The 23,733-nt window shown below is 36.5% G+C and overlaps 3 protein-coding genes across 4 annotated transcripts; all 3 read left to right on the forward strand.

Moving 5' to 3' along the window:
* The first annotated feature begins 1,108 nt into the window (after positions 1–1,108).
* On the forward strand, positions 1,109–3,455 carry LOC105442049. Its single transcript, XM_011673808.2, has 4 exons — positions 1,109–1,120; positions 1,443–1,503; positions 2,498–2,797; positions 3,370–3,455. Exons 1-4 carry the CDS (start codon positions 1,109–1,111, stop codon positions 3,453–3,455), a joined length of 459 nt encoding a protein of 152 aa, XP_011672110.1.
* Positions 3,456–9,232: 5,777 nt separating this feature from the next.
* LOC105442043 lies at positions 9,233–11,518 on the forward strand. Its single transcript, XM_030991334.1, has 4 exons — positions 9,233–9,296; positions 9,684–9,747; positions 10,352–10,651; positions 11,140–11,518. The coding sequence occupies exons 1-4, from the start codon at positions 9,285–9,287 to the stop codon at positions 11,235–11,237; spliced, it is 474 nt and encodes a 157-aa protein (XP_030847194.1). The 5' UTR covers positions 9,233–9,284; the 3' UTR covers positions 11,238–11,518.
* A 2,136-nt stretch (positions 11,519–13,654) lies between these two features.
* LOC115926543 lies at positions 13,655–23,487 on the forward strand. Of its 2 annotated transcripts, none has more exons than XM_030991336.1 (4): positions 13,655–13,718; positions 14,108–14,171; positions 15,033–15,332; positions 23,245–23,487. In XM_030991336.1, the coding sequence occupies exons 1-4, from the start codon at positions 13,707–13,709 to the stop codon at positions 23,340–23,342; spliced, it is 474 nt and encodes a 157-aa protein (XP_030847196.1). In that variant the 5' UTR covers positions 13,655–13,706; the 3' UTR covers positions 23,343–23,487. The 2 variants fall into 2 exon arrangements, with proteins under 2 accessions (XP_030847196.1, XP_030847195.1); XM_030991335.1 differs by lacking the exon at positions 23,245–23,487 and adding an exon at positions 15,831–16,097.
* The last annotated feature ends 246 nt before the right edge of the window (positions 23,488–23,733 follow it).

Here is a 23,733-nt window from a genome sequence, read left to right on the forward strand (position 1 = left end):
GATGGAGGGAGAGAGAGAGAAAAAGAGAGAAAGAGAGAGAGAGGGGGGGTGTGTAAGTATAGGAAGTAATAAACAATAAAGAGAGATTGAGAGGTAAACAGAAAAGGGGAGGAGAAAAAGAGAAACATAAAAAAGTAAAAAAAAAAAAAAAGAAAGTCAGAAGTTTGGGCGTAAAGAGAGAGAGAGAGAGAGAGAAGAAACAGAAAGAGAGGGGAAAGAGAGACAGATAGACATAGAATGGGAGGAGATAAAGAGAAACAGCGAAAGTCAGAAAAAATAGATAGAAACGGAGAGAAAGAGAGAGAAAGAGAAAGAAAGAAAGAGAGAGAGAGAGAGAGAGAGAGAGAGAGAGATTTTCTTTTTTTTATAGAAACGAAATGCAAAAATAATTCAAAGGTCTATTGCATGGTAATTAGTGTACAATCGGGTAAAATATTGTCAATTTAATTTATGCATGTACAAGTTTTCTTCAAGTTTCATTCTAAAACTGAATGAGCCAATATATATATACACAAAGCGAGAATGACTGTCTTGTGATTCTGCAAGAATTGAAATAAGGAGGCCCCAAGAAAAAGATAAGAATCGGGCAGAAATACAAATCCCGTTAAGGCGGAAACGGACCTCCTATTCAAGCTGTTCGTAGCAGCTTTGCTCGAACTAAAATCTCCATTTAACAAAATGTTAACGTTTAACATCTGTGCTGGCGAGAATGTGACTGAAAATACCATGGTCTTTGATAGGTCACATTATACATGGCTAAACAATACAGAGGTCAAATACATGAATAAAACAATCAATGTCACTTGAAATATCAATGGGATTAGCAATTTGTCAAAGGGATTAATACACACTCTTACATACATTCTTTAAATCAAGCCTTGGCGAGATTAATTTGAATCATATTCAGTGTTACAAAAAGGGGTCTGTTTAAATTCATTAGAAAGCCATTGAAAGTCTTAAACCATTCAACCAAAATGTCCATGTGTCCTGATATTTTGTATAAATAGAGCGAATTGAAAATAGTATTTACTATTCGATTGAAGCTTGAAGGCTCTGAAAATTTTCAGTTGATCCTCTGATTTTTGACGGATATTCTGTTGGATTCAAAATGGCAAGTAGCGTAAGTCAATATTTTATCGAAATGTGATGATTTGTTTCAATATAATAATTATTTATGATATTATTGGCTTAGAGTCATCTTAGAAAATGTGCGAACGGGCTATATCATCCGATATTCTCAAACTTACTAATGAAAGTTCCTACGTTGTACATACATAAATATTGGTGTTTTGAATCTTTAAAGTTATACTACATTATGTCATGTGAAATTATTAAAAACTTAATCGCAAAATATATTTCACTCCAATGATAAATCTCTTTTTCACTTTTTTTTTTTTTTTTTTTTTTTTTTTTTTTTAATATATATACTTCTTTTTTTACAGATGAAAATTACCATCATCGCCTGTCTTTGTTTCGTCGCCCTCACCGGCGTGAAAGGACAACGTAAGTTTATTCTTCAAACACGTTTCGTAGTCTAATTTTGGAATTATTTTGTCTGGGCTTAGTGTGTACGTGTTCAATATATACCCTGGTGCCGGCGACACCATTAATGTCTAAATCAAAATACAAGCATTGATTAATTAAACCTATTGATGAACGACAACAAAACTAAACAAAAAGCTGCTGCACTTATCTGAAGATCTTAGTAAATGACATCACAAATCCTGAAGTTTAAAGATGTGACCAATTCGACTCTCATCGTATTTATATCGTGGTATCTCGCAATAAGCGTTTAATGATTTATATCTAATTACTATTTGTTTTTGTCATGTTGTGTGAGTGTAATGTGTTTTGCTTTCTTGTTGAGCTATTATTTTAAAAAATGAATGGAATTGAACACAAACAGTTTTGTGAGATAGCTTATGCGTAAGTTATTTTCCGGCAGACTCTTAGGTCTGTAAAGGCAAATAACAATTAATCGCTACTGAGGATGTGTGAAAGGAAAAAAAGTTTTAGATGCTCGACACTAAGCTGCTTCTAATCTGTTTTCAAGAATTAAATGCTTCTTTTTTAAATTTAAAATATTTGAAAGCCTAATCTTAACTAATTTTATTTCCGATTTGTCTCTAAGTGTCGTAGAAGTGTCGTTAGAAGTGTCGAAGTCGGGTGGTTTCAGCACTTGACTTGCAATTCGAAGGTCGTGGTTCGATCCCCGACACGGCACTTATGTCCTTTGGCAAGGCATTAATCTTCATTTCCCACACTCGACCCAGGTGAGGTAAATGGGTACCTGACAGGAATTAATTCCTTGAAATGCTGGAGCGCTGTTAGCTAGGCTAAAGCCGGGGTAATAATAAATGCGCCTCGGAATAGAACTTATAGATAGACGGCGCTATAGAAATGCCTATTATCAATATTATTATTATTAAGTGTACACAATTTTACGAATGAATACAGATTTTCTACGATCAACTGTGTTTTTCTCTTTTACTCTCAGCGATCTCATCGCCGACACTCGTAACGCAATACTTGACGGTGGCGTGCAATTTTTACGCCAAGGAAAGTGCCAGCGGTTGCGACTTCGAGAACGTGATCGAGGATGTGAAGGAGTACGCCGAGAACCTAGCAACACCTCCGAGCTTTCCCAATTGGGATGGTAATCAGGTCGAGACATATCTGGACATGGCCGAGAAGGGCACCGTCTACTGCACGGTCCAGGGAGGAGCCATCAGGAGCGCATGCGCAGCCATGGAGGCAGTTTGCGGCCCTTCAAAGGTCAACCTCGTTCGGTGCCAAGGTATGTAAGGATGACGTTTGATGACGTCACAATTAGAAAATCGAAGTTTGGACCAATAAAGGCCCGTTTGCATATGAAGCGGTTTATCTCCGCATGCATTTTGTCCAGTTTAGTAGGCAATTAGGGCTAGATAGGTCAAAAGAAGATTATAGGACAACTATGTCCTATACCTCGCTGGACCACCACAGCAGACACGTCTCCGGGAACTACTACCCTGCCCCCCCCCCCCTAAATCTAATTTCCCCTCAGCTATTATGGGGGGCAATTTTAAAAGGGTAGTCTAATTTTCCGGGGTTACTATTATGTTAAAGTATTGATCATAATAATAATGATGACGATACTTCTACTTTTACCACTAGTACTACTACTCCTAATGATAATAATAATAATAATACTCCTATTACTACTTCTGCTAGTGCTTTTAATAATTACAATATAAAGAGGAATAAAAAGAAGAGGAAGAAAAAAGAGAATTACAAAATAAGGATAATGACATTATGATGATGGCAATAATAATAATAATAAAAATAATAATGATGATAATGCTTTTTATCTACTTGTTTCCATTGCAGATGTCACACCGGCACCACCTCCTACCAATCCTGCACCCAATACTACCATGTCTCTCCCGACCAACCAACCTCCTATGACTGCCTAAACATCTTCGCTTCTTAATTATCAAATTTATACCAAGTCTCCAGCTAAAAGGATTTTAATTTTTGTTTTGATAACCAAACCTTATTGTCCGCTTATTCTTAAATATTTCAATTCGAGTTATTCAATTGAAGCCATAGATGAATAACAAAATAGCGGCTTGTGGAGAAAATTATGTTAAGAATTGAAAATATCTTCGTAATTCATATTTCACACAATCACACTTCATATTGTCGCAACCATGATTTAATCGTAGCTCTTCTTTCAACGGATATTCTGTTTAACAAATCATTTTCTTTTCAAATGTATTCATGGTACGCCAAATACATACACTTTCTTATTCTGTCTACTTAGATTCATTAAGGTTCTTTGATATTAATATGTATAAATTGCTGACAGATTTTCTTTTTTGTAATAAAAAAATTACTAATTTGTGAATTATTAGTTATTTGCCATCATGTTATATTGTGTTGTTTAAATTTGTATCGAACAAGTTGGGACATCAGTGATGAGAAAAACAGATAGGAGGAATAGAAGGAGACAGAGACAGAGAGAGACAGTGAGAGGTAGAGGGGAGAGAGAGAGAGAGAGAGAGAGAGAGAGAGAGAGAGAGAGAGAGAGACATAGACAGAGAGAGAGAGAGAGAAAGAGAAAGAAAGAGAGAGAGAGAGAGAACTGAAATAACATACATGTACTACATACCATAACTTAATCTTACATAGAGCCGTCAGGGTAGAAACCCCCTCCCCCACCCCACCCCTTAAAGATCGTTTTGAAATGCTTAGAAAATTCCTTTCAAATAGCACATTAAGGGCTAATTTATTTAATAATCCCTTCAAACATTTATGTATCTCTTGACGTACATGTACGACTGATTGAATATATTATTCATGATATTATGTATGTCAAATTACTTATTATTTCATTGAAAAAAATATTGTCTATTTAAACATCCATACATGTATCTGTTTTGAAATCATGTGTTTAATCAACATCGATTGTTAGTTTCCTCGGTGTGAACTATGTGCTTGATGCTGAAAACTAATGTTGAGTATTAATCAATACAAAGACAAAAGGATGAAAAAATGGCAAAGACTAAAAGAAGAGATACTTGTAAAGTATACGAATAAAGAAAAGAAACGTACACCCAAGTCAAAGATGAAAATGTATGGGGCAAAGAAAGAAAAGTTTAAACATTTTGAGGAAAAAAAAACATGGATATTTCGTTGCGTAGAAGAATGTGTGCAACATATATTAGAAAAAAAGGTGGAATTTTATTTTCACAAAGAATAGAGAATAAGTCCATGTATGAAGTGGCGTAGCGATAGGGGCAAGGGGCACTTTCCCTACACCCATGATAAGACTAAACGAGAAAAAGAAGCAAGAGAGAGATATAGAGAGGGGGTATGATGTTGCCTCTTTCCCAACCCACCCTCTATTCAACAGCTGAGTCATAATAGAATCAGAATCGCCCCCGCTATGCACTAATGAGCCCCCTCCGCTTGTTAACACATCATTAAAAAAAAAAAACGATGTTCCCGTAATAAAATCAGAGCTGCCCCCACCATCCATCGTTGAGCACTCTACGTTGCTTAGCATATATGACCAAATTGCCAATGAGAGGCTATTGATCTCTGTAATTTCAGCATTTCAAATTTAAAGATAAAGGTGAGTTCTGGTCATCCGATTGAATTGTGAAAGAAAAGGTGTGGAATGGATCAGAAAAAGTTGAGCATGTTGCATGTAAGTATTGGTGTGTACTACAAAGTTCTGGAGTCATCAAAATCAAATGTTGTTAATTATTATTTATTATTATAATAAATTCGGCCCAGTCTTGGTAAAGTAACAAGCACTGTACACTGAAAGATGTATATGGGACCAAACAAATGGTGTCGGGGCTACTAACCTTGATTTCCCAATCTTTCTGTGCTAATTACTCAGCCAGTATACATTTTCTACCAATTTTTTTTGGCAAATGACATTTATTTGTTATCTTGAACATTCAGTGTAAGTTTTGTTTGATTCTGTGAGAATTCTTTTTTTTTTTTTTTTTACCAGAACTCACCTTTATCTTTAACAATGTAAATCTTAAACTTTCTCAGATTTCTTTATCTGAATTTTCTATTCCCCCTTGTAAGGACAACCAAGGTCGATTTCACTTTAACACATGTCCATATTTATAAAAAAAAAACATGAAGTGTGGCAATTAAGATGGTGAAAAAAGGAATACATAATCAAAGACTAAAAGTTGATGATTAAATAGAATTGTTTATAGCTTTATATTACGTTTAAAAAAAGTGACGTCATCACAATCATTACAGTCGCGATGAATGAAGAAAAAGTAGCAGTTGATCTGATCTAGAACCCGACGAGGAGAAAGAAAAGAACAGAGAAGGAAGAAGAAGAACAAGAAAAATGATTTTATATACATATATCAAGTCGGTTGAACACGCATGCGTACATTTATGATATCAACCAGCCTGCGACGATTAAAGAAAATCTGGCGCGGATTCGTTTATAATCGGCGACCTCAGTATTGTTTAATCGGTCGGATTAGAACAATATGTCATCGAGAGAACTTCTATAGAAAGTATTACTCATTGTGTTGACTAAAGAGAAGACTGAGTTCTTGTAAAGATTGAAAAAATATAATTTATGAGATTTCTCAGTCTTTTTGTTAATTAGGAAGAAAATCATAAGAGAAATATCTGTTGCAAGGGATTGCTCTTCAAATGCCCACATATTCGAAATGATGGGGGGGGGGGGGGGGGGAAGCTGACAAGTTTGAACCAAACTTTCTTGTGTAGTCCGATATAATTATTTATCTGTGTGGTGCGTGTGACTTACTCGATTTCTTATGAGTTTCTTTTATATTCCAAAGGATCACAATATTCATCAGTTCTTATGCATCACAAAATCAACCTACCATATTTCACCAGACAATCTCTTTCAAAATTAAATCGGTTGGCAAGAACTCAACTTTATTTTTAATGGAAAGAGTGGGATTAGGGCTGTGAAGGTGGCGACAAAAAAAATGATGGCTTGTTCGTTAAAAGATTATCATAATTGTTGTCCTCGCATTCGAACAAAATGATTGAGGGAAGTGAGGGAACGAGGGGGGAAATGAACAATGAAGAATGCCTGCCTATAATGTGGGGGGGGGGGGGGGGGGTGTTCGCGAGGAACCGAGTGTGGCAGAGCGAGAATGAGAGAATGGGTGAAGAAGGGAGCCGGAAAGGGATATTATGTCGATTCCGAAGCAACTAATTTCGTTTCTATTTGATTTTTCCTTTTCACATTATTTTCTGTTATTAGATCTGAAACAAAACTGATTCACTGAAATTTCCGAGCTTAACTTTTAATCAAAATTCAATGATTCAACTTCAATAAATCTACTTCAATTGTAATCCCTTTTTCCAGTCTTGTAGACCACCGCTTGCTGCACTACTTGTGGATTGAAATAGTAATATAAATATAAGTTGTGATTATGTTTGGAATGTTACGTGACTTGACAACTATAAAACAAAAGAAATAATAAGCTCTTTTCCTACAACTGTGTGCAATTCAAATACTCTTTTTCCCTCTCTGAAATACAAAAAAGAACAAAGTTGACAAAATTCCGACCAAAGTTATCTCAAACATGTAAAAGGTAATCCCATGTCCTGAAATAAGCAAAATAACTGGCATGAATAGCTCTACAGATCGAATTAAAGCCCGTCTGCACTACTTGTAGCTACTTGCGCCCTCTATATGTATATAGCCAACAATGCCTAAATGGTGACCGTTGATCTCCTATGGTCCTCTTTTTCTTATGATAATTGATGATATAACCACCTGCCAGTGACCACACAGTGAGGTATAGTCCCTCCTGGCCAAACTATAGTGCAGACTGGCTTTAAAGGCCCACTGCACTACTTGTAGCTACTTGCGCCCTCTATATAACAAACCATGCCTAATCGGTGACCATTGGTCCCCCATGATCCTCTTTTTCTTATGTTAACTGAGAGCTGAGTTGATGAGATAACCACCTGTCCAGGGACCTTGCAGGGCAGTCTAATCCCTCCTGTAAACTATGACAGATACGCTTTAAATTAAGCCATTTAGATAAGAATGGTGCATTAATAATGAGACTCTGATTAATCATCATGTCAGAGTAATTTCAACCGATACATTATGATCAAATTTGGCAAGTGTATACCTTGCCACCTGGTTGATTGTTTTGAAAAAAGGAAAGATGGCCTCCCATGTACGGCATATGAATACAACTTTTGTAAGATGTCTTGATTGAAACAGCAACAGTAAACGAAACAGCAACAATAAGACATTTAGATTAGAATGGTGCATTGATAATTTGACTCTGATTTATCGTTACGTCAGAGTAATTTCAACCGATACATTATTATCAAATTTGGTAAGTGTATTCCTTGCCATCACCTGGGGGACGTTTCACAAAACTTGTCACCAGTGACAAATGACAGATTTTGTTATAAGCTACTGAAATCCTTGCTTCTGATTGGTTATCAGCAGATTTGTCACTGATTTTTGTCATGTGTCATTGAAAAAAGGCTTTGTGAAACAGGTCCCAGGTTGATTGTTTGAAAAAAAGAAATAAGGCCTCCCATGTATGTCATATGAATACAGTTTTTGTTAATATGTCTTGATTGAAACAGCACCAGTTTAAGTACAAATCCCATATTTCAAACGCCCTTATTAGTTCGATATCAAAGAAAATACGAATACAAAGAAACAAAGAAAGAGATTTACATCAAATATACAAAAATGGAGTGACGTTGAGGACTGAGGTGCCTCTAATGTAACATGAGCTCCTGCTATGGTTGCTAAATGTGAAAGTCTTCGAATGTGTATCCTTGAACTAAGTAAAACAAAGGGGGCCCGGAAAGCACAGTTTGATTGAAGCAGCAGGAGAAAGCAAATCCCATATTTCAAACGCCCATTTTAGCTTTGATTAATGATAACATGATGATAACAATAATAGCGGAATCTTGTAAAGTGTTCATTCCTGGTACATTGCCACTCCTGATTTTATTGAATCCCGTTTCTTACTGTTTCGCGCTGTTTCGCGCTATAAATGTAAAATTCAATGCAAATGCGAATACAAAGAAACAAATATCAAGATTTACACTCAAGGAAGGGGGGGGGGAGGTGAAGGGAGGGACGCAAAAAAGAGGAGAATTACAAACAAACGCAAATCACTCGAGGTACCTCTAAAATAGAATAAATTCCGTTATGAAAAAAGAATGGTCAAATTTGTTTTACTTCGGGATAGTTCTAAACTACCTGACCTTTTAAGTTTCCATTTTCTTAATCTCAATATGTTTGTAAACAGTAAAAATAAAATTATAAAAGCAGCAAGAAAATGTATCACGTATGTCAAACGCTCATACAGCTGAAAATCAAAGCAAATGCGAATACAAAGAAACAATTACATATTACGAGGTCACTCTCTGACGAAAAAATGAGAAACGTACGCTTAGCACTGAGAGTGCCCCTGACAAGTACTGCATGAAACCCCCCTCATGAATGGACAACTGCCAAATCCTTTGACTTCGGGCTAGCTCTAAACTTTTTGTCCTCATAGCGAACATTGTCTTAATCTCAGTGAACAGTCACTGGCATTGGATATGCATTGCTCTTTATTTCACCTTCTAGAATTAAAAAAATGAAGCATTGTTTAGTTCAAAGACAAATATCTTGAGAAGAGTATAAATATGAGCAGGTTGATGATTTCGGATCATTCGAGTCCAGACGCCAGCAACAGTCGAAACAACTTGAGAAGTCATCAGGGAAACTGTAGTAAACTTGCTTATCTAAAATGGCTACAACTGTAAGTAAAATATAATCTATTCATTAATGATTTATCATTAAGCATTGCTGTGAATTATTTTTCAAACAAAGTTAATCTGAAGTCTAGTAAGTCTTTTTTAATTGCTGCATTCTTTCCGAAAATTTCTCTAGTTAAACTTGTTTTAATTTCTGGTTTAGTTACGTTGTGTTATTCCATGACATTCATCATGTTGCCAATACCCTGAATTTAGTTATCAGAGAACATACTTTCGAAACAAAAATGAAGATCTTACATTCTGATAATCTAAGAATTGAATAATAATAATAAATAATGGTCAGTAGTTTGTAGCGAAGTCGCTCTTGTCAAACTCTTCCGGATCAAGTATAGCAAGTATAATTCACCGTTTCCTCTCTATTTTTTTTTCAGATGAAACTTACCGTTGCCTTATGCCTGATTGCTGTATCATACTTCACCTTCTCAGAAGCATTCCGTAAGTTGTCATCATTAATCAACAAATGGACAAGTAGCAATGATTGTTGACAGTAACTTAATTAAGTACAGCTACTGTAAGAAAAAAAGACTATTCCTTGAGACTTTCTTGATTTTCAAACGTAGGAATGGGAGGACGAGTAAATTTCACTTTTTAATAAAATTTCAAATTTTTGTTCCATTTGCCAATGTGATTCAATCTGACGCTTTAGAAATACGTAATATGCTATTCTGAGTTTACCAATTATTTGTGCCTATCAGCGCCCGTGGCAAACCATGCAGAGATTGTGCCAATTGGCTAATGGGCATGTTAAAGGTTTACATTGTAAAAACAAAAGTAAGTTATTAGATCTGTCGGGGATGTGGGAGGGGATTTTCTGTAGTAGTGGTTCGAATCCTAGCCTGGCACTGCTGGGGTAATACAAATTGCAGGATCCTCAGAAAGAACAGCATTGATGCTGGTGAGGTTTTCTTCGGTAAACAAAATTATCATTATCATTATTAATATTATAATCATTATTAATATTATTATCATTATTACTATTATTATCATTATTATTATCATTAATATAATCATCTTTACTCTTTTTTTGTTTTTGTTATAGCACGACAAAGCATCAACGATCACCTGATCAAGTCTTGCCTCGGATACAAAGAGAAGAAGAGAGGAGAGGGCCATCGTTGTAACCCCGAGGTCCTCGATCACGTGCACGACTTCGCCGAGGGGGTGCAAAGGGCGGGGCCTGGGTACAACGGAGACCTGGTGGAGAAGTTCCTTAAACAGGCCGACAACAACCAACTCTGTTACCTGGAAGGATCCGAGCTACGCAAAGTCGTCGGGGGCTGTGCCGCCATGGAGCTCGTGTGCGATGCCTTTACTCCAAGGGTCGTCGATATGTGCACAAGTGAGTAATTAGCATAAGTTTTGATTTTAGTCCTCACGAAAGATGTACATTTCAGGGGGCATAGCAACGGGTACGAGGAGAGAGAGCGGGGGGGGGGGGGGCAAGGATGCGTACGTATCCCAGAATGGAATTGTGGTGTAACATACTGTTTGAGATTTGAGTGACAAAATTGCAAAAAACAATCTCCAGCGCAATTCTGCTACAAATGTTCTACTAGTTTAAAAATATTCCAATGCTGGAAAGTGCAACAGCCATCATGATTATGAAAACAAAAAAAAAACCTTGATCAAAATCATGATGGCAGTTGCACTGTCCAGCATTGGAAAATTTGAACCAATTGATGACTGATTTGCACTAACCGATGACCCATACGGCATTCATGTATATCCAACTTGCGACAGAATTCCGTTGGAACTCATTTCCCGTTCATTTGGCAATACCCTCAATATAATTATAATCCACGCACCTTTCCCCGTTTCATTTTACAGCCCTACAGAATGCAATTCCTCCCCCAACTCTTCCGGCAACAACACAGCGCCCCCAAACCGCTGCACCCACGGCAGGTATGCCAGCTCCCAGGTTCTAGACCAACATCCTCATCATTTCAACCAGTCATCTTATCACCATGGTTACGGTAATTGATGAAAATGCCCTGTTGGCACCACACCAGCACCAACACAAAGTCCAACAACCGGAACAGCTACAACAGCTTTACCACATACCACTGTCTAGACCAACACTCACCGTCTCAAACTCTAACGTCATGGTAACATCATTATGATAACAGCGGTCGATTGGGACTCACATTCAGAAGAATAAAACTTATTGATCAATATCTCTCTTACTAGTGGTCGGAAGTTACTAATTAATTCCCTGAACGTAGGGTTTGAGGCTTAACATTGAGAAACAAGATTGTGATTTGTATGTATATATTGTTTTCTTTTGCTAATTTATGGTTATTCAAACATGAATAAAAATATTTTAGAAAAAAAAAATATTCAAACGTGTTTAAAGGTTGATTACTTTTACTGTATTTGAGCTGTGATGATAACAAATAATGTATAATTTGCGAGGAAAGACTATACAGCTTAGTGATTGATAATTGTAAGTTATGATGAATATATAGAGAGACAGATAAAGAAAGAAAAAAGGATAACATCCTATTTAATACGAGCAAGAGAGACAGAGAGAGAGAGAGAACGAGAGAGAGAGAGAGAGAGAGAGAGAGGAAGAGAGAGAGAGAGAGAGAGAGAGAGAGAGAGAGAGAGGTGGAGAGAGAAAGTGAGAGAGGGAGAGAGGGAGAAAGTAAGAGAAAAACAGAGAGAGAAAGCGAGATAGAGAGATTAAGAGAGGGAAATAGAGAAATTGTTTGGTGAGATAGAAGACAGTGCGGAAGAGAGAGAGAGAGAAAAGAGAGAGAAAGAAAGAGAGATAGAGAGAGAGAAAGAGCGAGAGATAGAAAAAAAAATAGAGAGAGAAGGAAAATAAAAATACAAACAGGGAACAGACAGACGGAAACAGAACAAAATGATAGATACAGAGAGAAAAAAAAAGTTTTTAAAAAAACGGCAAAGAAGGATAGTATTATTCAGTTACTATAAATAGTCATTCTGTTTACGTACTGGGTGAGCTTTTGAAAGTTGTCTAGTTGAATTTGCCATGTCAGAAAACATATTATTAGACCCTTAAATAATTAGAATCGGACAATGTTAACTGTGTTGGTGAATTTCTAAAGTGCATTGACCTTTTTGACCATAGCGCCCTCATGTAAGGTCGGAGGTATAACAAACTATACATTTTTGGAATCCTCATGACCAGACGAGTAATTTGATATGCAATTTGATAAGGTTAACTGTGTTGGTGAATTTGACCACCAGTCAAAAGTGTGTTGACCTTTCAAAGTTTTTGACCATAGCGCCCTTATTTAAGGTCGGAGGTATAGCAAACTATACATTTTTGGAATCCTCATGACCAGACGAGTAATTTAATATGCATATCGACACAATTGAAATATATTTGAATTTCTACCCTGTATGACCTTTGTTGACCCCTCACGAAAATGCCCGGGATTTTCAAGGGGGCAGCCCAAGTCAAAATGGTTCGGTATTCATCAGGGAACACAAAAACACTTTCAAACCTTTGTTCCCAGAGATTGGTCACGGGACCTACAGGCTGGTCTCCTACTAATACCAATTCAGCTCCACTTTCGAAAAAATACGGTGACCGTTAATTTATAAGAACAATACACGTGCCGGCTGGTTCACGAAAAAGCCAACAAAAAGCCAACATCGGCATTGACTGGAATAAAACGTATAAGGCGCTATCTCGTTTTTACAACGCCTGGTTCAAATCATCAAATATTTGTGGGGCACCATAAATATTAGAAATCGTTATATTTATGGATAGTTCAGCTGCCTCTGAACCGATTTCGATCAAACAAAGATGATTAGGTCATTTAAATTGTATGTTCTTTCACATTTGACACTCAGCTTTTCATTATATCACCAAAAAAATATCATGTGTAGAGCCTTTTCCAACAAAACTAAAATATCTCTTTAATCTGGCCATATTCTTGATCTCCTTTTATTTTAAAGTAAAATGAAATTATAAAAACAGCAAGGAAGCTCATGTAAATTCCATATTTAAGCTGAAAAAATCAAAGCTTTTGCGAATACAAAGAAACAAAGAGCGAGATCATACTCTGAATGAGAAATCGGGAACCGCTTTAGCATTTGCGGTGCCTCTGACAAGTACAGAATAAAATCACTTGCTATAAATGGACAACTGCCAAATCCTTTGACTTCACTCACTGCCCTCACAGCAAACAATGTCTTAATCTCAATAAACAGTCACTGGCATTGGATATGCATTTCTCTTTATTTCACCTTCAAGAATTAAACAATTGAAGCATTGTATATGTCAAAGACAAATATCTTGAGAAGAGTATAAATATGAGCAGGTTGATAATTTTGGATCATTCGAGTCCAGAAGCCAACAAGAGTAGAAACAACTTGAGAAGTCATCAGGGAAACTCTAGTTAACTTGCTTATCTAAAATGGCTACAACTGTAAGTAAATATAATCTATTCATTAATGATTAATCCTCAATCACTGTTGTGAATTTTAATCTGAAGTCTAGTGAGTCTTTTTTAATTGCTGCATATTATTCCGGAAATTTATCTAGTTAAACCTTTTTAATTTCTGGTTTAGTTTTGCATTACGTTGTGATATTTTTTGATATTTATCATGTTGCCCATACCCCGCATATTATTCTCAGGGAACATACTTTCGAAACAAAAATAAAGATCTTACATTCTGAGAATCAAAGAATTGAATGAAATTATACCAAGTGGTCAGTAATTTGTTGGGAAGTCGCACTCGTTGCATTCTTCATAATCAAGTGTAACAAGTATATAATGAATAGTTTCCTATTTATTATGTTTTTTTTCTTCTTCAGATGAAACTTACCGTTGCACTATGCCTAATTGCTGTATCATACATCACCTTCTCAGAAGCATTCCGTAAGTTTTCATGATTCATCTATTACTTTTGACATTTTATTTTTTACTTAAAGGGACTATGTCCCATTTGCAGGCCAAAAAAATGAAAAAGTTAAATTCCAACTGCATTTGAAATATAATACTAATTTAGAACTTCCCTAAAAAAGGTGGGGCTTGAAAATGTCTTCAAATGGGAAAATAACAACTATTAGTTGTCAAATTGACTTTAGGGCTATAGAGCCCAAAAGTAATAGTCTTGATTTTCAGACAATTGTACAGAATGGTCATACGTTTTATGCTGCGCAAAGATTCAATCAGTTTAATCTTGGCCATCACAAGAAGTGGGTTATTGATGTAGACAAATGCTCATGTACCCTTTACAACTCTTTTCATGTATGTTATTACCAAAGAAGAAAAAAGCCAGTCAGTCACTCAATAGTGTCTGACAGTGAAGTCTAGCAAGTAAACGGTTTTCCTTGCATTAATTGAATATGAGGACACTGCTAACGTTTAAATTTCACAAATAGGACATACATGACATATTCATAATTCCTGCAAAGTTCTACAGCATTTGAGGTTGGCTGCAAAAGGGACATAGTACCTTTAATAATGTGCAGTAATAAAGAAAAAGATAACCATCCATTGTTCTTCATTGACTTCCATCCAAAACGTAGGGATGGGAGGACGAGTGCATTTCATTAAATGATAACATTTAAATTTTTCGTTTAGTTAACCAATGTGATTCACATGTTATTCTTATTATTGTTATTATCACCATTTTCATTATAAGAAGTAGTATTGTTATCATTATCATTATTGTTATCCTTTCTTATCATTCTTAATATCATTATTACCATTATTATCATCTTTTCTTTTTTATAGCACGACAAAGTATCAACGATCACCTGATCAAGTCTTGCCTCGGATACAAAGAGAAGAAGAGAGGAGAGGGCCATCGTTGTAACCCCGAGGTCCTCGATCACGTGCACGACTTCGCCGAGGGGGTACAAAGGGCGGGGCCTGGGTACAACGGCGACCTGGTCAAGAAGTTCCTTAAACAGGCCGACAACAACCAACTCTGTTACCTGGAAGGATCCGAGCTACGCAAAGTCGTCGGGGGCTGTGCCGCCATGGAGCTCGTGTGCGATGCCTTTACTCCAAGGGTCGTCGATGAGTGCTCAAGTGAGTAATTAGCATAAGTTTTGATTTTAGTCCTCACGAAAGATGTACATTTCAGGGGGCATAGCAACGGGTACGGAGAGAGAGAGAGAGAGAGAGAGAGAGAGGGAGGGGGGGGGGGGCAAGGGTGCGTACGTATCCCAGAATGGAATTGTGGTGTAACATACTGTTTGAGATTTGAGTGACAAAATTGCAAAAACAATCTCCAGCACAATTCTGCTACAAATGTTTTACTAGTTTACAAATATTCCAATGCTGGGAAGTGCAACTGCCATTATGATTATGAAAACAAAAAAACCTTGATCAAAATCATGATGGCAGTTGCACTGTCCAGCATTGGAAAATTTGAACCAATTGATGACTGATTTGCACTAACCGATGACCCATACGGCATTCATGTATATCCAACTTGCGACAGAATTCCGTTGGAACTCATTTCCGTTCATTTGGCAATACCCTTATAATTACAATCCACGTACCTTTCCCCGTTTCATTTTACAGCCCTACAGAATGCAATTCCTCCCCCAACTCTTCCGACAACAACACAGCGCCCCCAAACCGCTGCACCCACGGCAGGTATGCCTGCTCCCATGGTCTAGCCCAACATCTTCATCAATTCTCAAACTCCAACATCCAACCAGTCATCTTATCTCCATGGTATTAAACGGTAATTGATGAAAAAGCGCAGTGGGCACCACACCAGCAACAACACAAGGTCCAACAACCGGAAAAGCTACAACAGCTTTACCACCTACCACTGTCTAGACCAACACTTCACCATCTCAAACTCTAACGTCCAACCAGTCATCTCCCATCTCATCATTATGGTAACAACGGATGATGATGAGGATTCAAATTCAGAAGAATAGAACTTATTGATCTATATCTCTCTTACTAGTGGTCGGAAGTTACTTATTAATTCCCTGCACGTAGGGTTTGTGTCTTAATATTGAGAAATAAGATTGTGATTTGTATGTATATATTGTTTTCTTTCGCTAATTTATGATTATTCAAAGATGAATAAAAAATGTTAACGAAAAAAATGATGTTCAAACATGTTTTGAAATGTATTACTTTATTGTGTTTGAACTGTGATGCTAAAAAATGATGTTTGATTTTGCGAGGAAGAACTATAAAATTTAGTGATTGATGAGTGTAAGTTGTAATAGAGATAGATTAAGATATATATATATATATAGAGAGAGAGAGGTGGAGAGAGAAAGTGAGATAGAGAGAGTAAGAGAGTAAGAGAGAGAGAGAGAGAGACAGAGTAAGAGAGAGACAGAGCGAGAAAGTGAGATAGAGAGAGTAAGAGAGGGAGAGAGAGAGAAAGAGAGAGCGAGAGAGAGAGAGAGAGAGAGAATGAATGTGTGATGAGATAGAAGACAGTGCAGAAGAGAGAGAGAGAGAGGGAGAGAAAGAGAAAGATAAAAAGAAAGAGATAGATAAAGAGAAAAAGAAAAACAGAAATATAAGTAACAGACAGACAGAAACACAACAAAATGATAGACAAAAAGCAAGATAAAATGAAATGTAAGATAAAGAGAAAGAAGGATAGTAATTCAGTCACTATAAAGATTTATTCTTGTTGCTTACAGTAAAACAAGTAACTTAGCGAGCAAGAAATGTCCACGATATTTCGTGAGAGAAACAGACAAAAGTATCATCCTGCGAAATGGTTGAAATGAAATATTACATTCATGCACAGTCCAAGAATGGTGACATAAAGCTTTGACAATAATTCAATACAAAGTGATCTTTTACTCGAATATAACTAGATATAATCAATATTATATACCTCACTTAAGAAATCCAGCCATCTGATTGGTCGAATTGCATTCATAAACTTCAACTGTTCCTGTAAAATTCTCGGTAACCATGCATAAAACATTTCAATATTTTTAATAACCATGGTTATTAAAAAAAGTTGGTCAGCCTCCATGGTTACCTCATAGGTTTACATGTTAAAAAATGGTTTGAGCGATGGAGGATGCCGTATGTGTGCGAAGGATTGGTCGGTAATTTCAATACAATTGAATCTCGATCGATCTTACCGACAATTTTATCTTGCATTGTTGACATGAAGACGAAAATAAACTTCCAAAAACAAAAAAACAACATCTGCCGATAGATCTTGATCTAAGTTCGTGCCAATATGCATTGCAAAAGTAAAAGAAGAGTCCGTATATGGAGCTTTTGCGAAGCATTCATCACACGCGAAGCCGGTTTCAATCCATTTTAATGTATATATTGGAGAAAACTGCCATGCGTGTTAACGGCGGGCCATAGCCGAGTGGTCTAAGCGTTGGTTTTCGGTACACCTCTTGTTGTACGCGAGGGTTCAAATCCCGTCTTCGACAAAAATGATAAATATTTTTAATTTTTCATTTTTTAGTCTATTTTTTTCGGCATATAAAAGTATTAATGACTGCTTTAATATTCGAGAAATAGTTGTTTTCATACGCTCTCGGGAAGGTTACAATTGGGCTATTCCCCTCGGCAAGCCTCGGGGAATAGCACAATTCTAACCTTCCCTTGAGCGTAATAAAACAACTATTTCTCTCAAAGCAGTCATTAATACTATACTATTCCTGAACTGTGCCTAGGTATACCCTTTACATTATGTTCAATTAAGGGGATAGTTGAGTTCTGTTTTCAGATCGCAAATGCCTTCAAAGTGTATGGTTATTGCTCTGTTTCTTATCTATGACATTTCTAGTGCCCTTTTAGAACCTAAAATTGCTATGAAGGTAATTTTAGACCCCAAAATGTGTGAAATTTATCCAATACGATCATAATTCAGCTACACTTTTAAAAAAATACGGTGACCGTTAATTAATTATTTAATTAAAAATACCAATACATGGGCCAGCTTGTTGTGCATAATATAACCAACACGAAAATGCCAACAAAAAAGCCAACGTCGGCATTGGCTGACTGAAATACGACGTAAAAGAAGCTATTTCGTTTTTTCAACGGTTTTTTTTCTTCAAATTATGTAATATTTGTGGTGGTACACAAATATTAGACTAGTATTAGGAATCGTTATATGTATGGATATTTCAGCCGTCTCTGAACCGATTTTGATCAAACAAAGATGATTTTGTCATTTAAATTGTATGTTCTTTCAAATTTGACACTCAGTTTTTCATTATCTCACAAACAAATTATTTTGTGTAGCGCCCTCTGCAACAAAACTCAACTATCCATTTAAGAGACCAGTTCACGCTTAGCACATGTCTCAATGACCCCGAATATCCGCATATCTTCAAAACATGAAGAGGTCCCACTTCGTACATTTTGAAATAATCACTCCTACAGCGATGGAGGTGCTACATAAATAGCATTTGTTTCCCCTTTTCAAAGAATACTTCCACCTGTGTATCATGGAGTACACTGCTTAATATGCATAAATGGATAATGATTACATAACTTTCATGAGCACGTATCCAGTATTTTACCTGCGTGTCCTTCACAATTTCTTTCTGCAATGACATTTATCTGTTCATGCTCAGACTGCAACTGTAAACTGGCTTAAAGGTATAGACCAGTTTTGGACGTGCCCCCACGTGACCCTCTCAAACGAAGAATCGGAAGCTCTTGTTACCAATCATGTGAAAGAATATGTTTTGACTAATACGTGATGATACAGTTTTTCCGGGAAACCGCCTACCAATTGATATATTTGGTAAATTATTATACCTCTTCGGACTGGATAGATATCGCGTAGTCCCATATACATCTTTTTGTGTACAGTGCTTGTAACTTTACCAAGACTGGGCCAAATTTTCTTATCATTTTGATGATTCCAGAACCATGCAGTACACACCAATACTTATATGCCAGATGATCAACCTTTTCTGATCGATTCCACAACGTTTCTTTCATAATACAATCGCATGACCAGAACTGGTCTATACCTTTAATGACCGATATACATGTATATATATATATATATATATATATATATTATAATCATATCGAACAGAGAAGCAATTCGGGAAACTCTAAAATCTCTACAGGTTTTTGCACCCTATCTATTCAATAGGATTCAAGGCAGCCTGAACAAGTGAATTACTGAATTAAACTCTTGGAATTAAGTAAAGTAACCCCCGATATATTAAATGCCTTATTTTTCTACACATACCGTTTCTATGGAATGTATCGATTTCACATATTTCAAACATGAATGTTTCCTCACATTTTTCTGTAATTATTCATTTATCGTCTCCAGACAGTTCTAAAAATTAATTTCTCAAAATATTTCCGATATTAATGAGGCGAAAAAAACCAAAGGACACCAACGGAAATATTATTAAAACACAGTTGACGAATAATCCTATTATATTTTTGTATTTATAATACAAATTGTGACGAACATGATACTACAGGATAATTCTGAATAATTTCAATAAATGAATAAAGTCTAAATCAAAACCGTAAAGGCCTATACCCAAACAACTAAAACAAACAAACAAACAAAAACAAAAGAAAAAAATGAATTGGCCATTTTGTTTTGGATTAATAGTTTTTTAATTCGAGTTTCCTTTGACAATGAGGCAATATTTCAGACTTTGGAATATTTCCAAACCCAATGTCCTAATACTGCGGCCATAGGCTTAATCTCAATATACAAGTAAAGGAACTGATAAAAGCAGTAGGAAAATGTGTGCAAATCCTGTACTTCAAATGCCAATACTTAAGTTAAAAATCTAAAGCATTCTGAATATAAAAAGAGAATCAAACGCTGAACACTGGTGGTGCCTCTGAGTTCTGATATGAAAAGAAAAGTAAAACTCTCTTATTTCGGACTAGTTCTTAACTACCTGACTTTTAAAGGGATAGTTGAGTTCTTGTTTCAAACCGCAAATGCCTTCAAAGTGCTTGGTTATTGCTCTTAAACTTATTAATGACATTTCTAGTGTTCTTTATAAGGACCTAAAATTGCTATGAGAGTATTTTTGACCTCCAAATGTGGGAAATGTAGCCAATACGATCAATCCAATTCAGCTCAACTTTACGAAAAATACGGTGACCGTTAATTAATAAAAACAATACACTGGCCGGTTGGTTGTGCGTATTATATATAACCAACACGAAAAGGCCAACAAAAAGCCAACATCGGCATTGGCTGGAATAAAACGTATAAGGCGCTATCTCGTTTTTTCAACGGCTAGTTTAAATTATCGAATATTTGTGGGGCACCACAAATATTAGAAATCGTTATATTTATGGATAGTTCAGCCGCCTCTGAACTGATTTTGTTCAATCAAAGATTATTAGGTCATTTTAAATTTGACATTCAACTTTTCATTATCTCACCAAAACAAATATTTTGTGTAGCGCCTTCTGCAACAAAACTCAACTAACCCTTTAATATGGCCATATTTCTTGACCTCAATTTTTTTAAGTAAAATGAATTTATAAAAGCAGCAAGAAAGCTCATGTAAATCCCATATTTAAGCTGAAAAAATCAAAGCTTTTGCGAATACAAAGAAACAAAGAGCGAGATCATACTCTGAAGGAGAAAATGAGAAACGCTTTAATATAGCATTTGCGGTGCCTCTGACAAGTACAGAATAAAATCCCTTGCTATAAATGGACAACTGCCAAATCCTCTGACTTCACCCTCTGTCCTCACAGCGAACAATGTCTTAATCTTATTAAACAGTCGCTGGCATTGGACATGCATTTCTCTTTCTTTCATCTTCTAGAATTTAATGATTGAAGCATTGTATATTTCAAAGACAAATATCTTGAGAAGAGTATAAATATGAGCAGGTTGATGATTTCGGTTCATTCAAGTCCAGACGCCAGCAACAGTCGAAACAATTTGAGAAGTCATCAGGGAAACTCTAGTTAACTTGCTTATCTAAAATGGCTACAACTGTAAGTAAAATATAATCTATTCATTAATGATTTGTCATTAAGTATCAGTTCTTTGAATTCTTTTTAAACGAAGTTAATCTGAAGTCTAGTGATATTTTATTCCTGCATTTTATTCCGGAAAATGTTCTTGTCCAACTGTTGCAAATTCTGGTTTTAATGTTCCATTAAATATTTATTGATGTTGCCCATATCCTGCATATTATCCTTACAAAAACAAATAAAATATAGATCTTAAATTCTGAGAACCAAAGAGTTTAATAAAATTATACCATCGAGTGGTCAGTAATTTGCAGTAGTTTGTTGGGAAGTCGCTCTCGCCAAACTCTTCCTTATCAAGTGTAACAAGTATAATGAATATTTTCCTCTTTTCATGTTTTATTTTCTTCAGATGAAACTAACCATTGTACTATGCCTGATTGCTGTATCATACATCACCTTCTTAGAAGCATTCCGTAAGTTTTCTAGATTCATCAACGAATGGACAATTATCCATTATTTTTTACATTTATTTGATTTTGTGGAGCTCCTGTAAGAAAAAAGACTATTCTTTGAGCTTTCGTGCCTTCCGTAGATAAGTAGAGACGGGAGGACAAGTAAATTTAGTTTATTGACCAAATTCCAGCTTTTCATTTAATTGACCAATGTGGTTCATTCTAATGCTTTACAAATTCGTAATTATGGTACACTGAGTTTACCGATTATTTGTGTCTATCAGCGCCCGTGCCAAACCAGAGATTGTGTCAATTGGCTACTGGGATTGTAAAAGGTTCACATTGTAAAAACAAAAATAAAATATTATTAGGTCCGTTGGGAATGTGGGAGGGGACTGTTGTGTTGTAGCGGTTCATTCACTTGACTTTTAAAATAAGGGTTGAGGGTTCGCCTTTGCAAGACATTAATCCAAATTTGCTACTCTTTACCCACGTGTAAATGTGTACCTCAGAAAGCACCGCATTGAAGCTGTTGATGTTTTCTTTAGTACACAAATTCATTATTATTACTATAAGTATTATCATTATTATTATCATCATTATTATTATTATTAAAATTGTTATCATTATTGCTATTATCATCATTGTTATCATCCTTAATATCATTATTACCATTATTATCATCCTTTTCTTGTTTATAGCACGACAAAGTATCAATGATCACCTGATCAAATCTTGCCTCGGATACCAAGAGAAGAAGAGCGGAGAGGGCCATCGTTGTAACTCCGAAGTCCTCGATCACGTGCACGACTTCGCCGAGGGGGTGCAGGGGGCGGGGCCTGGGTACGACGGCGACCTGGTGGAGACGTTCCTCAAACAGGCCGACAACAACCAACTCTGTTACCTGGAAGGATCCGAGCTACGCAAAGTCGTCGGGGGCTGTGCCGCCATGGAGCTCGTGTGCGATGCCTTTACTCCAAGGGTCGTCGATATGTGCGCAAGTGAGTAATTGTTTTTGTCCTTTCGAAAGATGAACATTTCGGGGGGGTAGCTAACTACTGCTACGGGGAGGGGAAAGGGGGAAAAGAAAAGAAGGGAAAGAAAGAGAGGAAAGGAGTCTTCTTCTCTTTCACTCATTCTTCTTTTTATTACCAATTTTCTCCTTCTTCGCCTTTTTCTTTCTTTTTCTACTTATTTCTCCTTCTCCTTTCCCCTTCTTCCTTCTCCTCATCCTCTTCTTTCGTGTTCAGTGTACTTTTTTGGTGTGATTATGAACACATTGCCGAGTTATGTGTGCCTAGTCGTTCGAGGTTTGAGATTTTAGAGACAAAATGTGCAAAAAGAAAATCTCTAATGCAAATGTTTTGCTTATTTTCAAGCAATTCCATGATCAAGAATGGTTGACTTCTTCATAATTATAATGACAGTTGCACGTTCCAGCATTGGAAAATTTGAACCAATCGATGACTGTTTTGCACTAACCGATGACCCATATTATGTATATCTAACTTGCAACAGAATTTCGTTGGAACTCATTCCCGTCCTTTTGGAAATATCTTAACAGTCTACATACCTTTCCCCCATTCATTTTACAGCCCTACAGAATGCAATTCCTCCCCCAACTCTGCCGGCGACAACACAGCGCCCACAAACTGCTGCACCCACGACAGGTATGCCAGCTCCCACTGTCTAGACCAACATCATTATCAATTCTCAAACTCCGACATCCAACCAGTCATCTTATCACCATGGTATTAAACAGTAATTGATGAAAATGCGCAGTTGGCACCACACGAGCAACAACACACGGTACATCAGCCGAAACAACTTCAGCAGCTTGACCATGTAGCTACTACTGTCTAGACCAACATCCTCTTCAGTTCTCAAACTCCGACATCCAAACAGTCATCTTATCACCAAGGTAACGGTTATTGATGAAAATGCGCAGTTGGCACCACACGAGCAACAACACACGGTACATCAGCCGAAACAACTTCAGCAGCTTGACCATACAGCTACTACTGTCTAGACCAACATCCTCTTCAATTCTCAAACTCCGACATCCAACCAGTCATCTTATCACC

The sequence above is a fragment of the Strongylocentrotus purpuratus genome, unplaced genomic scaffold (genome assembly GCF_000002235.5).
Source record: "Strongylocentrotus purpuratus isolate Spur 01 unplaced genomic scaffold, Spur_5.0 spur5_scaffold_2, whole genome shotgun sequence".
NCBI lineage: Eukaryota > Metazoa > Echinodermata > Echinoidea > Camarodonta > Strongylocentrotidae > Strongylocentrotus > Strongylocentrotus purpuratus.